Raw genomic sequence first — 16,408 nt, forward strand, 5'->3', positions numbered from 1 at the left:
GGATTACCACCAGCTTTCCCCTCAAACACACCCACTGCAGCATTGGTTCTTCCCACACTGCCTGGTGCTGTCAGAAGTCTAAGGGTCACTTGGGAAGAGTCCACACCAGTGTCAGCCCTCCACACAAGAGAATGCATCATGGCATGGAGTTCTCCCATGCCACTTCAGATTTCAAACATTATTGAGCAGCACAGGAAGGAGCAAACATCACTCCAGGCAGAATCAGATGAGCCTCTCACTGATGAGGAAAGCTGCATCCAATTCCATTTCTGCCTCTTGTGCAGCTGTTAAAAGGGACAAGGCCTCAGTCAAGATGAAAAGAAGTGGCAACCCTAACTAGAAACTCAGCATGTCCTCCAGTCATTAAGTATTTGCTAGTGTTGTGATGAAATGACTATCTCCACATGTTGTCTGAATCATTTATTCCAAGGATATTGTTAGTGGGTGGTTAATTCAGAAGTTTCCTGTTTAAAGTTGCTAATTTTAGCAGGTGTGGGTTCTTGGTTTTTTAAGGTTTTTTTTAAAGGAGTGTATTGCTACTTCTGGACTTAATTTACCACCACCACACACTGTCTTGCTGTCTGCCAAAAGATCCAGCAAGTTCCTATGCCTCACACGAACAGTTTAGAGAGACAGTTATATAGATGAGGATTCAGTAACTATAGCTTTCCTCTCTCTCATATTCATTGTTCAGGCTGGCGGACACTGAATTATTCCCATTTCTACTTTGCACACACAGATGCAAACATATTCTAAACGTATTAGAATAAATGCAAGGATTTGTTCTTTAAGCAGGTGTGTGGGACGATATGGCATTCTTTAGTCTTGAAAGAAATACACTTTCCTAAGCAGAAGCTCCTAGAAGAGATGGAGAAGTTCCTGCCCTGGCCAAACACACCACCCTGGGTGAATGAGGAGACTCATTAAACTGGCTCAGGTGTTTTAACTATTGCCTTTATTCAGAGGATAGCCCAAAGTATATTTTAAAAGGAAAAACAGATTAAGTCTCTCATATGTTACTAGGTCTTAAAAAGAGAGAGCACTTCTGGTTTTACAAGCTTTATTTTTTTATCAATATTAACAGAGCTGAGCTCCTACAAGACATTCTGCTTGATCAGTTCAGCTCTGGCAAATATCATCTTTATGCTAAATAATCTTGTTGGCCATGATTACCACATAATTTGGATTCAAATATGAAGAACAAAGAGCACACTAGCCCAGCCCAGAAGAGGCAGGGAGCTCTGATGTTGATAATTATCACCTTGTGAGGCTGCTGTAAAACTAGAGCTGCCAACTTCCTCTCGCTTTTTTTTTTTCTGGCCTTACTCTTATTCCTTTACCAGCTGCCTGACACACAAAATTAAGCAGGTGAAGCTTTCACAAATGACATGGCAGGAAGAGTGTTCACCTGCTTAATGTCTGTGTCAGGCTGTCGTTAAAGACTTAGCAGCAGTACCAGTAAAAGAGTTAGCAACACTATCTGAAAGTGCCCATTCAGTCTTAGCATCCATATCTACAGCTCACTGTACTTCTGACAAACAGCTTCCTTATGGTCACCATCTTACACAGTGTACATCCAATTCCACCCCGACTAACAAGTCATATTGCTTTCTTGCATTACAGGATGATTTCTTCATAGCTAAAGTCTAGATTCCAGGGTCAGCTCAAGACATTTTGCTGCCTGAGGTGAAATAGTAAATGGTGCCCACTCCTCAAGTCAAGGGGCATAACACCCAAGGACCAACCAAGTTATTTTTGCCCTTGATGCAGAAATTTCCATATGTGCTTCTTCCCCAACCCAAATACAGTAATACATTAACTAACAATTTGCTGCCTTTTCATGATACCAAAAATGTGCTGTCTGAGATGGCTGCCTCACTCTGCCTAATGGTAGGGTCAGCCCTGCTAGATCCAAACCTATTGCAGATCTAGTACATCAAAGCAACCACTAAAACAGACTTATAGAAATTGCAGGTTCCATCACACACACAGACGTAATCACACTAATCAAAAGAACTCCTTCAAAGAAGAACAAGGTCTTGCATGTGCGGGTTATCTTGCTTTCTTCTCTTGACCGATACAAAGTGAGGCACTACAGAGAATTTCTGCAAAGCCCTCCCATCTTTGGGGGCAGCTGGTCAAGCAAATGCCATTAGGAAAGGGAGACCTGAAAACTGTGTTGGGAATGCACTTCTTAGATCCCAGCCAGAAGGAACAAAAAGTTTGCCAAATCAGTTCTTCCTATATTTTAACCTAAAGCAGGAAGACATTTTTTCCTGCACCTTCAGGAGAAGAAGAAAGTTTCCCACATCACTATCCCAATTTTGATACCATAATCTCTCACACAGTAGATACGTACCACTATGGGACACATTTTGGATTTACAGGATAGCTATCTTTGTTTTGGTTTTTTAATGTGCTTTGGAAAATATTGTATTAAGCCATTCAAGGCAGGCTCTACCACCAAAAGAAGATGTTCTACCACATAAAGAGGAACTTTGTGTTGAGGGTTCCATCCCCTCCAACCACTAGGAATACTCCCAATTTGGCCTCCATTGACCTTTACACCTAGGGTACCACCCAAAACTAATCTCTGGCTTTGCTGATTTAAGGACTGTCCTGTTTCTCCACCTTTGTGTTTTCAGAAATGGATATCAGCCATTGCTTCTCTGTCCCAAAATGCATTGCTAGGCGTAATCTGATACCTACAATCCTTACTACTAACTTGTTCAGACTGCAAATCTCCATTTTGAGACTGGGCCTCTCTAAATTGCAAACCTAATGGTCACAACATAAGGCCATATTTTTGGACTTTTCTGTTTCTTCCCCTATGACTTGCTCCTTGTACAACCTAGCCTGATGAAGAGTTCTGGAGAACAAGAAAGCTTGCATATTTTTGTTTAATTTTGGTTGGTCCTAATAAAGGTATTGCCCAACTGTGGATTTCAGATCATACTGGCATTAATTAGTGGAACAGAGTTATAGGAACATACACACACCTCAGCTAGCTTGTCAGCGAGACACCAACATGTTCAGAACAAGGATATTAGCCAAGGGTCTGATCTTTGAAACCAAGCCTTAGAAAAGCAGATGGGAAACATCCTTTTACTTCAGCTGAGAGGACAGTCAACAACATTAATGCTTGACTTTTATTGACTGTTTTGATGTTCAGTTCAGCATTTCCTTAAAACTGGTCAACCACATCTCTCCTCCAGGCTGCTATTTTTTAAAAAAACAACCCTTTCTACTATTATTGATGCTTTAAACAGTCTTCTAGGAGAAACCAGTGAAACAGATGCTAGGCTGGTGGGTGGTTGCCAGAACACCTTATTGAGGTTTTATATATTGTGTTGTTCATGTCTTGGGATCAGGTCAGTACTTCTGGTGTATCCCAAACACTGTGTATATCCACTTAGCATATGACAATTATGTAGCCCAGGCTCCTAGATTAGCAAGGGCCTTACTTGTTCCAAAATTAAAAATTGCTTCCCACTGGGCTTCTAAGGACATTTTCAAATTGTTCTTAAACAGCAGGTACAGGAAGCACTGTTTCAACACTGCCAATTCTGGCAGTGCAAATATTTAGGGTGCTCCCCTTCTCACACTGGCCTCCCATAAGCCCACAAGTCTAAGAGCTGTCAGGGTGTACTAACAATTCGCAGAGCTGGTTTCCCTCAGCGAGCATGGAAGTGTGCTGGGGAAAACCAGGACTACAGTTCATAGGAATACTTCCTTTGCTCAACTGGGCACTGTAGTGTTGAAAAAAGCAAGAGAGAAAAAAGTATCACTACCAGACATATCCTTCATCCATAAACACCAGAGGCTCAATGTACAAGGAGAAATATCAGCCTATGCTTAAAGAGGGCCAAACAGTGCTCTTCGGTTCTATGTAATAGTTAGTGCTAATGGTGACCTGAAGGCATCTGATGTGTTTCTACCTGGGAAGCTAAGCAAATCTGGGCCTGGACAATATCTGGACAGGAGACCATCTAGGAACCATTCTGAGCTCTGGAAGGGCAAAATAATAAATAAAATGGGATAAGAAAAGGGATACACAATATAGTTGGCAGCACTAAATGCTGTATAATTCCATTTTAACTGCTTTCTACATGAATTCCAGTATTTGCACAGAATTAAGGTTGATTAAGCAGTCATTGCATTGCATGGCTACAGCTTCTTCTTGTGATAAATGAGCCAGGATCTAGGGGGAAGAAGAGAGGAAAGAGAAGTAGAAGAAAAGCATGTTCCACAAGTAGAACACATTTTGTACATTGGCCTTGGGAGAAAATGGATGACGTACACTTTGGTGAGCTCAGCTCCTTCATTCATGCCTGCCTGCATGTCAGGGAGATGATAAAGCCACTATCCCCTCACCAGCTGAACCAGGATGAAGAACCTCCTTCATGAGCACTCTGCATCACAACCTGCCTAGGTGGTCCTGGGAAAAACAGCAGCAAAAGGGCACTGAGTCCCTACTTCATGAGAAATCCAGCTGCTGTTCATCCACAGAAGCAAGAGAGGGGAGATGGCTCACTTTTTACCTGGTCTACGTTTTTATTTAGCTATGCCTCCTGCTCTAATCCCCAAAGCTCAACACAGATAACATTTCCTCCTTTATCACCACAGTGTGGGAAGGCATTGTTCCCATTCTGCAGAGAGAGAGCAAAGGCTAAGTGTATAAAATGGGCCCCAAGGCCATCCAATCAAACTCAGGTGACTACTGTAGACTAGACTACTGTAATGCGCTCAACATGGGGTTACCCTTGAAGACGGTTCGGAAGCTGCAGCTGGTGCAGAACGCAGCGGCTTGCCAGATTAAAGGCAGCCGCCGGCGTGATCACATCACTCCAGTGCTGAAGGAGTTGCACTGGTTACCAGTTGTTTTCTGGGCCAAATTCAAGGTGTTGGTTTTGACCTTTAAAACCCTATATGGTTCCGGCCCAGCCTATCTCAAGGAGTGCCTCCAGCAATACCAGACAGGTTGCTCAACAAGATCAGCCTTGGATGGCCTTCTCTCTGTCCCATCAGGCAGGACAGCTAGGCTGGTGAGGACGAGGGAAAGGGCCTTCTCTGTGGTGGCCCCCACTCTGTGGAACTCCCTCCCTAGGGAACTCCACCATGCCCCCTCTTTCATGAGCTTCTGACACACATTAAAAACGTGGTTGTTCAGGCAGGCATTTGGGGTGGGTTAGGGTATTTTTAGAAATACAATGTTTTAATGTGGAATTTTATTCCTTTAAACTGTTGTATTATTGTACATTGCCCAGCATGGCTGGGTGACTGGCCAGATGGGCGATTAAGACATTTAATAAATACATACATACATAAAACAAGTGGGATTTAAACCCAGGTCCATATGCTGTGTTCTATTACCTTTTCCAACTGTGAAAAATATCTGTTTCCATTGAGATTAGCAGCGGTGATGGCTCAGCGTGCTTAGCAGAAAAAACCCTAGAGCAGAACATCTGTGCACTTCCCTTGATGTTGAAATGAGAGAGGGATATTGGTCCAAGATGGTAATCTAGTCACAACCTGCTCAACCAGAGTGTCAAGCAACAGCAGAAAGTGGCAAAGTACATTGCAGAGAAACACCCATGTACTGCTTTAGAATTCTTGAGGGCTCTGGTCCCAGACACAAAAAGTAAAATGATCACTTAAATACAACAGCCCTTCATCCACTAGGAATCCCAGAGCACAGAGTACATAATGTTATAACAAGACAAATAGAATGTAACAATAAAATTACAAAGTATAAAAACTATTCGACCAGCAAACAAATGAATCAATTTTTTAAAAATTAAATGCCTGGGCAAAAATGAATGTTTTGATTTGGCATCAAAAGGAAAGCAAGGTCAGTGTCAATCATATCTCTGTCAGTAGGGCATTCAAAAGTTGGGGCTTTGCAGGTCTCTGGAATTATCCATCACACACACACTCCAAAGTTTAATACATTCTACATTTGAATCTGTAAAGAGGAACACTGCAGCTATATGGGAATAATAGCTGGTAAAGGAATACAACTTTATTTACTACTAGATTTACTACTAACTATGGCTTTAAGTGTAATATTCAACCTCCTCCAAAACCTGATAGTCAAATACATCACTGTTTACTCAAAGCTCTTCACACTAAGCTACTTTCCCCACCCACTCCTCCTCTTCCCCTTGCTACATTTTTTAAAGAAGGGAGCATTGTAACAATGTGAGTAAGGCGAGGTCATCAGGCTCTGCACTTTCCAGCACCGCATCCAAGTTAAATAAGAAGTGTAGCTGTTTTGCAAAAGAGAATCAATCTGGAGGGGACATGACACAAGTAAATTTGAATTGACTTTGCCATGACAAAATAGAATGCTGTTCCTTATGATTTAAGGATTTTTGTGACTTGCCCATAAATTCAAAGTTACTAGCCCACTTGCCCACACATAACTAGTGCGCATTTGCGATCAGAAAATAGAATCCAGGAGAGGGCCACTATGCAATAACAGTGCAATGCTTTTGCAGCTACACACTGTCAGACATCCCAGTCGTGAAAACCGGAGGACAGTATGAGTACCCTACATCATAATTAAGCCACATTAAACTCTCTCTCTCTCTCTCTCTGTCACACACACTCACACACACACACACACACACACACTCTTAGGCAGTTCAGACATCACCTTAAGCCATGGTGGTTTAGTAAGCTACTCACAGTAGCTTATTTTTAAAATAATCCACGATGCCCTGCCACATGAGTGGGCTAATGAGTGAGTATTTTATTAAGCTATCGTGCATAATCTGAGTCATCCCCCACCCCGCTTCAGTCTTCCTGCCCGAGTAGTGATACTGTTTCACTCACTGACAAAGGAGCAAAAATCCTGGGTGCACCAAAAGGGCCTCCCCTAGTCAGGAGGCACCCGATCCACCACCAGATCTCTGTACAATTACCCAGAGGAGCGAAAATTCCAAGTGCACCAAAAAGGAGCTGTAGCACTCTTTCACTATAGCATTTTCTCCCTAAAGCGCTAAAGCGGAACTGCGCGTTTCTCCCCATAGACATTACTGGCATAGTGGCTTTAGCACGTTCCAAATAACCATGATTGCAAAAATACACAAATCCGCAAAAAATGCAAGGTGGGGGGGAGAGGAACAGAGGCAACTGTGGAACAGGGGAAAATGGGGGAATAGGGAAAAAACATGCTCACTTTTTGCCCCATCCCAACAAACTGTCAGGGAGTTTCCATTACACAGAAAACTCCCACAAAAAAACAGAGCGACGGCAGCAATCTGAACCACTCTTGTTGTGTGAACAAAAAGCCGATGGTGCCCAACAGATGACATGATAACCCACATTGGGTTAAATAACACGGGTTATCAGAGTGGGTTATTTTGGCCAAATAAGGCATCATGGATTTAAAAATTCCCAACGGACAACACAATAACCACAATGGGTTAAATAAGCCATCATGGTTTATTTAAACCATCATGGGTTATTGTGTCATCTGAACCAAGTCTTAGATTGACACAACACCAGGCTCTTGTCTGTACACAAGAAGGTCCACACTGCATATTTGCCTGTTTGTTATTTCTGCTACTTCTACTTTATTCTGTTCTAGACAGCATATTTTCATTTGTGTTCCTCCCTATCTTCTAGATTACTTATCTTAGAATAACTGTAAACAGAGCCAAAGGGGAAGAAAGTCATTGCTTCTTAAATGTGCTTTAGAATACAGCAGCTTGAGAATGGTTTAGAAATCCAGTTTTGAATCAGTAAGGGAGCAATTCTATGTCACCTACACAGTGTCTGAGGGGGGCAGGGGGAGAGAGACATAAGATTGTTCAGCTTCTGGGCTCCAAGGTCAGAAAGGAGGCTCTGACTCCAGAGCCAAGAAACCACGGTCCCCTCCCCGTCGTAGCCAGTGCAGTTCTGGCTACGTCTCCATGCTCGGAGATGGAGTGCAGAGATAGGAAAAGGGGGCATTCCTAGGGGCAGGAAGGGTAGGAGCCTGGGGGATCGGCCATAGCACATTTCCAATGGCTGCCCCAGCCTCCTTCCCTCCCCTCCAAAGTGCCACTGCTAGACAGGCAGAATCACCCATCTAGCAGAAATGCAGGGTGGCTAGAGAGCAGAGGTGAAGTTTGCCTTCATGTTCCAGCTGCCCTGCATTGGATACTCGGCAGCCTCCGGGTTCGGAGGCTGCCAACTGTCTTCATAGGACTGTGCCCCAATGTGATTTAAATAATCAAATTACAAAACCAAATAAGGTAGGCAACCAAACGAGGTAGAATGGGAATAACTTAAGCAACACTGGGCAAGATGTAGCATTGTTCTTTCCCCTGGTAGCCCAGGGGATACCTGTTAAAATATACAGAATCCTAGCATGCAGGTTTTGGTGTTGTTGTTTTTTTAAGTTTCTAGATTTGATGGCTGCAAAGAGAATTTGGGAGTAGTAGTAGACTAGAATTCTGTCACCCAACTATCAAAGTGTGAAGTACAGAGAAGGAAGCGCACAAATTCCAATGATGTACACTTCTTTGAATTTTAGTCATTAGGGCTCTTCGCATGACCTAACAGCCCACATGAGTTATTTAACATGGTGGTGAGGCTGCAGCACATGTGGCTGGCACTCTGAATATACAACCCCCAGCTGGGGGTTGTTGTGTCATGCGAACCAGGTGAGTGTGGGTTATGTGAAGGTTAAATAACCCTCACATAACCTACGCTCCCAAGATTCACACAACAGAACAGCTCCTGAGTGGAGAATGCATATGCAACCTTGCACCCATGGGCACTGCAGCTCATCATGGGTTAAATATCCCATGACAAGCCATAGTGTGTCGCCCGAACCCATTCATTATTTCAGGGTTGTTTTTATTAAAGGGCCAATTTATGTTTTCTACATAGGAGAGGAGAAATTTTTGAAGAATACTAAGCACTTGCAACATTGCTAACAATAGCCTAGCACTTGCCATACTCATGAAATGAACATGCAAATTATTCCATGCTATTAAGATATGCTAATGCACTGCCTTATAATATATTCCTCCTGTTTCCCCAACAGTAGTTTACCCGCCCCACTTAACTATCTTGGCTGACAACCCAACTCAAACCAGATTCCACTCTCAACTGGAGCTTTCGAAAATTAGAAATCAGTTTGAAAAATAAGCTTACATTTTCAATAGATGGGTGACCGTTTCGTCTTACCTTGTTTTTGTATAAAAATCCTAAGCAGTGGGTTTGCACTTGAAACAGCCTTGAAGAAGTTGTCATCATTATTAATAGGAAGAAGATCCCCATGTATATCTGCATATCCAATCATTACTTCCATGTTGGATATGTGGTGGATGTGAAGGATAAGTTTGTAGAAGTCTTCAAATTTTCCCGGCTTGTAACGATCCAGAGAAAATCTTCGGAATTCTGCACCAAACTGCAATCAAGGGAGAGAGTGCAGATCAGCAGGTGTCAGGATTTTTAAAACTGCAAAAGCTTTCAGGTTTGACATTTGCTATTTTTATTCTGAAACAGAAACCTTGTTATTCTGCAGGATTTATTTAGTGTTTTGCTAAATGAAAGCACCTTTATAAAAAAATCTATTTACAAGTGTACAGATTTGGAAGAACACTGGCTTGGCACATGTTGATAAAAACAGAATCCCTAACTGGGCAGATTTCTAGTTCTAAAGAGGTTTTTGCCCTTGCAGACTATAAAGCACATCAAGGGGCCATACATATTTTCCTACCATTAACTTCAGACATCCTCTAGTCTACCCAAGATCGGGGAAGAATGCGATCTCCGCAGTGCCAGCTCCGGGTTTTGAGGGCCCCTGAGCCAGGAGCCCTCAGCAGGCTCCTTCCCCCAATAAGTTTACCTTCTCACCACCATTGTTACCAGCTGCTACTGCTCCTAATCCTCTCTCATTATTACTACCACTTCCTTTGACAGGCAGAGAGCTGGTAAGTAAGCAGGCAGTGGCATCTACTGCTCCTCCTCCTCACCACCACCACTGTCTGGGCCAGAGTGAGAGGCAGGTGGACAAGCAGGGTCCAGTGGTGAAGGGGAGCAACTCCAGGGGGCTCTTGTCAGTGGGCCCCTGCTGGGGTGTGGGCCCAGCCATGCCTACCCTAGACTCCAGCCCTGGATCTCCTCTTTACTTTGCTTTACTGTCTCTCATTCTAAGCACACAACTTTGAAATCAGTTCCACTTAAGTCAACAAGTAACATTTGAGAATCCCTGTTTGATTTCCCTAAATGACAGCTAGGTAATCGATACAGACTGTGGAATGACTGTACTTACTGCCCTTAGGCAAAACTAATTTCAGTTTAAGTACTTTTACTATGAGGGTAACATAAAAGAAACATGAAGAAAGTCTACAAGAAGGATTTACAGTCATGTGAAAAAGAAAGTACGCCCTCTTTGAGTTCTATGGTTTTATGTATCAGGACATAATAAAAAACATCCGGTCCTTAGCAGGTCTTAAAATTAGGTAAATACAACCTCAGATGAACAACAACACATGACATATTACACCATGTCATTATTTATTTTACAGAAATAAAGCCAAAATGGAGAAGCCATGTGTGAAAAACTAAGTACATCCTTACTGCTTCCATAGGTATGAAGAGGCGAAGTAGCAGCCAGGTGCTGCTAATCAAATGCCCTTGATTAATTGATCATCAGCAAGTGTGACCACCTCTGTAAAAGCCGAAGTCTCAGGAGTTTGCTGGTCTTGAGCATTCAGGTGTGTGTTAACACAATGCCAAAGAGTAAAGACATCAGCAATGATCTTAGAGAAGCACTTGCTGCTGCCCATCAATCTGGGAAGGGCTATAAGGCCATTTCCAAACAATTTAAAGTCCATCATTCTACAGTGAGGAAGATTATTCACAAATGGAAAACACTCAAGACAGTTGCCAGTCTTCCCAGGAGTGGACGTCCCAGCAAATTCACCCCAAGGGCAGACCGTGCAATGCTCAGAGAAACTGCAAAACATCCAAGGGTTACATCTCAGACTCGACAGGCCTCAGTTAGCATGTTAAATGTTGACGTTCATGACAGTACAATTAGAAAAAGACTGAACAAGTATGGTTTGTTTGGAAGGGTTGCCAGGAGAAAGCCTCTTCTCTCTAAAAAGAACATGGCAGCACGGCTTAGGTTTGCAAAGTTGCATCTGAACAAATCACAAGACTTCTGGAACAATGTCCTTTGGGCAGACAAGACCAAAGTGAAGATGTTTGGCCATAATGCACAGTGCCACGTTTGGCAAAAACCAAACACAGCATATCAGCACAAACATCTCATGCCGTCAAGCATGGTGGTGGAGGGGTGATGATTTGGGTTTGTTTTGCAGCCACAGGACCTGGGCACCTTGCAGTCATTGAGTCGACCATGACCTCTGTATACCAAAGTATTCTAGAATCAAATGTGAGGCTATCTGTCCAACAGCTAAAGCTTGGCCGAAATTGGGCCATGCAACAGGACAATGATCCCAAGCACACCAGCAAATGTACAACAGAATGGCTGAAAAAGAAAAGAATCAAGGTGTTGCAATGGCCCAGTCAAAGTCCAGACCTCAATCCGATTGAAATGCTGTGGCAGGACCTTAACAGAGCTGTGCGTAAACAAATGCCCGCAAACCTCGATGAACTGAAGCAATGTTGTAAAGAAGAGCAGGCCAAAATTCCTCCACAACGATGTGAGAGACTGATAAAGTCATACAGAAAACGATTACTTCAAGTTATTGCTGCTAAAGGTGGTTCTACATGAGGTGTACTTAGTTTTTCACACATGGCTTCTCCATTTTGGCTTTATTTCTGTAAGATAAATAATGGCACGGTGTAATATGTCATGTGTTGTTGTCATCTGAGGTTGTATTTACCTAGTTTTAAGACCTGCTAAGGACCAGATGATTTTTATTATGTCCTGATACGTAAAACCATAGAACTCAAAGAGGGTGTACTTTCTTTTTCACAGGACTGTATATGTACTTCACCTTGATGATATTTGACAATATTTGAAATAGTTACCAGGGAAGCCAATAAGCACCCTCAACTCACTGCACAAGTAGGATTGTACATTGAAATGAAGAGGTGTCAAGTGTGAGCAGGTGTGTTTCAAGCAAACAAGCAATTCACGGAGTCAGGGCAGGAGAGGTATATTAAAGGCTTCAGCTGTCAAGGACTCTGACAGAAGAGCCACTATGAAATGATTGTAGGAAGACAGAAATGGAAAGGATTTGATGAAATATATATTACTGAATGCTATAGAAAAAGCATACAGGATAAAGATGAGCCCCAGGAGATGTTTATTTATTTATTGCATTTTTATACCACCCAGTAGCCAAAGCTGTAAACCTTCCCACAGCCATTAACACAGAAGGGCTGTGTCTGGTACAGAAAGTAGTACCAGAGGAAAACAACCCAGTGTCCTTAATGAATTTACAAGTAAACCTCTATGAAATGATGTTTAAGTTTTAAGTTATTTGATGTTTCAAGTTATTTTATAGTTAAGAAACTGTTAAAAGCAAAAGCGCTTGTCGTAGGATTACTGAAAACAACTCTTTATTACACAACATTATAATCATACAACACATTTCCAATATGAGTAATGAAGGGTTGTTTTTAAGATATTGGCAACTCTTCATAGAATCAACAGGAAAACAATTTAATAAAGGATTCTGTGCAACCCGGAACCTTGCATACCATTACAACAATGAACATTAATCCAACATTTAAAAGGTGATAATCTTACAAGTCTCATTTTGCGAACACACACAACAATAAGGACCTATATTATAAACTAAACTCCAAGTAATCCAACAAAGCAATATTCAGATGTTTCTATCTGAATGTACGTGTGAGGTCACAAAGACCTCTTATATAGCTTGCCATGAAGAGCATGCAGAACTAGAAAGCTGGAAAGATAATATATGGCTTGAAGCATTTTCACATGGCCTGCAAGCAAAAAAAAAAAAAAAAGACTCCATAGACTATAAGCCATCCCTGCCTTTAGGCTACTAATATTTGACTTTGCTGTTCCCAATTGTTTGGCTTATTTGAAAAAGAAGGTTATTTTCATCCTTCTCTTTCTAATTAAAGGCTGCTGAGCAGCAATGATACATTACATTACCCAGCACTAGCTAGGTCAAAAAGACAGAACACCTCATAGTTGGTGTTTGTCTCTAAGTGTCTTTTCCAGATGATCTCTTTGAATCTTCCTATCACTACAATGATAAATGGGTTTAGAGGACTTGTATGTTTGCGTATCACACAGACTACACTAAGACACCAGCCAGAACAATCCTTCATTATGGGCAACTAATCTACTTATTAGAGCAGTTTTTGAACAATGAAGTACAGTAATCTACTTTGACCTATTTACCTAATGCAAACATCCCAACTGATGTTGCAAAGCTAAAGCAAGAGAAGAGCAGGGGAGAGGGGGTTGAAGGTAATTTAGGCTGACAGTGCCATGAATGGTGACTAACAAAATAGTATTACACATGCTTGCTTTCCAAACAATGGGCCCTCATCCTGAGAATCTCCTGAATATTAGTCATCGTCTGGCCGATTTGCAGTTACAAGCAACAAAAGATATCCAAGGAACCAACCTATCGTTACACAGCAGGGATTCTTGTCTATTCCCATACTAAATCAATGTCAACAATAAAGAGTGCCAAAAGGAATGTACAAAGGCAAATACTCTATATAGGCTCAGGCGATATAAACATTTACTGAATGAAGATTGGTTTTGATCAAGCCCTATAAGCCATTCTATATGGACAAGTACTTCTAATTGTTTTAACTTCAAGTTTGGCACCAAACCTAATCTTAGAAAGCTGGTTAGTAAATGTTAAGATCAGACAGTTCAATTTCGTAGGACTGAACAGGGAACAGAGAGAAGGATCAGCCCATCCAATATGTCCACCATCACAGGTGGGAAGATCTGAGAGGCATTCACCTAGGATCTTCTGGGTAAACAAGGCATGAAGAAATGAAGAGCTCAGCTTAGAACAAGTGAAAGGAAAACTCCTTCTGCCGAGACTGCCATAAGGAAGCAACAAATCGGGTTACTTTCTATGACTTCACAACTTTGGAAGATAATATAATAGGCATGGTGCAGAAGATTGCTGGGTTTCTTAAGAAACAGGCGGTGGGCATTCAATTGCACTTTTCAAGTTATAAAGGAAGCTCAGGACCAAACAACAGTTTACAATAAATCCACAGCATGCTCGGAAGTAAGTGTCCAGGGGCCCAGACCAGGACCATGATGCACAGAGACCTTGCCCCAGATCTGCTTCCCTCTCAAACACCTGCACCCCCACCGCAGGGGTTAAGAAAAAAACCTCACTGGCACCAACGGGAGTGCCTCCCCTCCAAGAGATCCAGGGATACGGTTGTAAATAAAGCAGGACTGGATGTGTTTGAAGTTGTCTTCAACTTCTTGTTCATATTAAGATATGCAATGGAAGAAAGCTTAGGAGGCCAGTTAGGTCAAGCTATGCTTCCTCATAGAGATGGGTCATCATTATAACTTACATGGTGATCCCAAGGTCTCATCCCATTTTCAGTACTTTACGTAGGCTACAAGATCAAAATAATTATCAGCTGCTAATAGATTCGCTAAGTCCCCCACTCATGTAATTATCCCCAACTTTAGTAAATACCCAACATGGAACATAGGTTGAAGTAGAATTCTACATTACAAACAAAAGTAGAAAAATGTATTAACTCTGCAATACGATTCAGAGAAGGAAAAGCTACTGGAGGCAGATAAAGACATCTGGTCAGGCCATTATGAACTTCCAATACAAAATTCATGTGGGGTGGCAAGAGATTGGGCAGAGTGGCAAGGAGCGGCAGGTCAAATTATGTTTCCACAAAGGTGCACATACTTGTGAAACAAATGAGACAACTATAAACAGTTGATGAAAGAGGAGAAAGAAGATTTAAAAACAACAATGAGGTAGCAGCAGTCATTAGAGATCCCACAAAATTTGGCAGCTTAACAGCTCAAAGGAAACAAGAACCATATTCAACACCCAGATGGCACATGATAAATGGGCAAGCTCACAACCATCATGGAATACCATCAGCTGTTGGATATACTTCAAATAAAGTTCCCTGACTTGGGGAAGATTCCCCAAGTGACTAGTAATAACCTTTTTTCCAAAGTAAAAAGATGAATTCAGAGATTCCATTATAACAAAGCCTGCCGGGGGGAATGCCCATGTACAAATCACTCTGAAACATTGATTTGTAGGGACCAGTCCTGGCAGAGCTGCACTCACTTACAAAAGTACCTATGGTAAAATCCCTAAAGGTTGGGAGTTGAACAACCCAGTTCCAATATTTAGGGAGCAAAGTCTAAAACAGACCCCAGACATTACAGGCAAATGAAGTCTGTTGAATGCTCAATACTGTAAACATGCTTCCTTCTGCAGAAACTGAAAGATTTGGCTGACTGAAATTATATCATTTCCGAAGAACAGGCAGGATTTAGGCAAGCGAGAAGTATGATCGATCATCCCTTCATACTTAGCAATGGGATACTGGAGGCATCTAGTTGGCTGGGGAAGACAAAAGGTAGCTCTCCAGATTTTTGGACTTCAACTCTCAGAAGCCCCTACCAGCCTGGTCAATGGTCAGGAAAGCTGGGAGTTGAAGTCCAAAACATTTGGAAATCTACTTTCTGCCCACCCCTGCAGTTGGCAGCTATGGGAATAAATTAGATGGGTCCTTGACCTGATCCAGCAGGATCAAAAAGATTAGGGAATAAGGACCAGTTTTCTGGAGAAATCCCTCTGGTCAGAAGTTATGAGATGGTCTGCCAAAAGGAACAGCTAAACACCAGTTACACTAAAATTACGAGTTATTTTTGGAGTTCATTCTTTGCACCATAAATGATCACTTGATGGTCAGGAGCTGGAGGTTCATTTATCTGGGTGACTGGTTTTCAGAAAAAGGGACTTTGAATACTCACCTAGCTACAACAAAGGTGAATGTTTCCAAATCTTTGCAAGTAATCTTGGATTTTGCAATAACTTTAAAGGGGGAAATTCGATCTTGCTTTGCAGTGGAAATGTGTTCAAGAAAAGTACTCCCTATGGAGCAAGGATATGGGAACTGGTAGATATTAATACACATTCTGAGATCCTTCCTAAGGTTGCCTTGAGGATCTCTGGCAGCATGTATTAGAGCTAAAGTTGGTGTTATGCCAGTAGAAGCCCATATTTTCACAGCTGTTTTTTCATATTATTTCAAGTTATGTAAAGTGGTGCAAACTCAACTCCCCCAAAAGTGCTCTCTGGAACAAGCCAGAATAGCTCCATACTTATCTGCAAGAATAAATGCACACTCCCCCCACCCCTGCCAAAGCTTAAATTGCTAAGGCTTTTTGCAGTTATGGAAATAAACTCTGTGAGATATTCTA

At 42.0% G+C, this 16,408-nt stretch overlaps 1 protein-coding gene across 1 annotated transcript in view; it reads right to left on the reverse strand.

Annotated features, from left to right (window-relative positions):
* The window catches only part of PARD6G (par-6 family cell polarity regulator gamma), a 112,638-nt gene that overhangs the window by 77,397 nt on the left and 18,833 nt on the right, over positions 1–16,408 (reverse strand). The window contains exon 2 of the mRNA XM_084850080.1: positions 9,184–9,406. Within this exon, the coding sequence (XP_084706206.1) occupies positions 9,184–9,406 (223 nt within the window). The remainder of the gene's footprint in view (positions 1–9,183; positions 9,407–16,408) is intronic.

Source organism: Heloderma suspectum, chromosome 4, assembly GCF_057233095.1.
Source record: "Heloderma suspectum isolate Gila_16-S chromosome 4, 16-S_ref, whole genome shotgun sequence".
In the NCBI taxonomy this organism is placed as follows: domain Eukaryota; kingdom Metazoa; phylum Chordata; class Lepidosauria; order Squamata; family Helodermatidae; genus Heloderma; species Heloderma suspectum.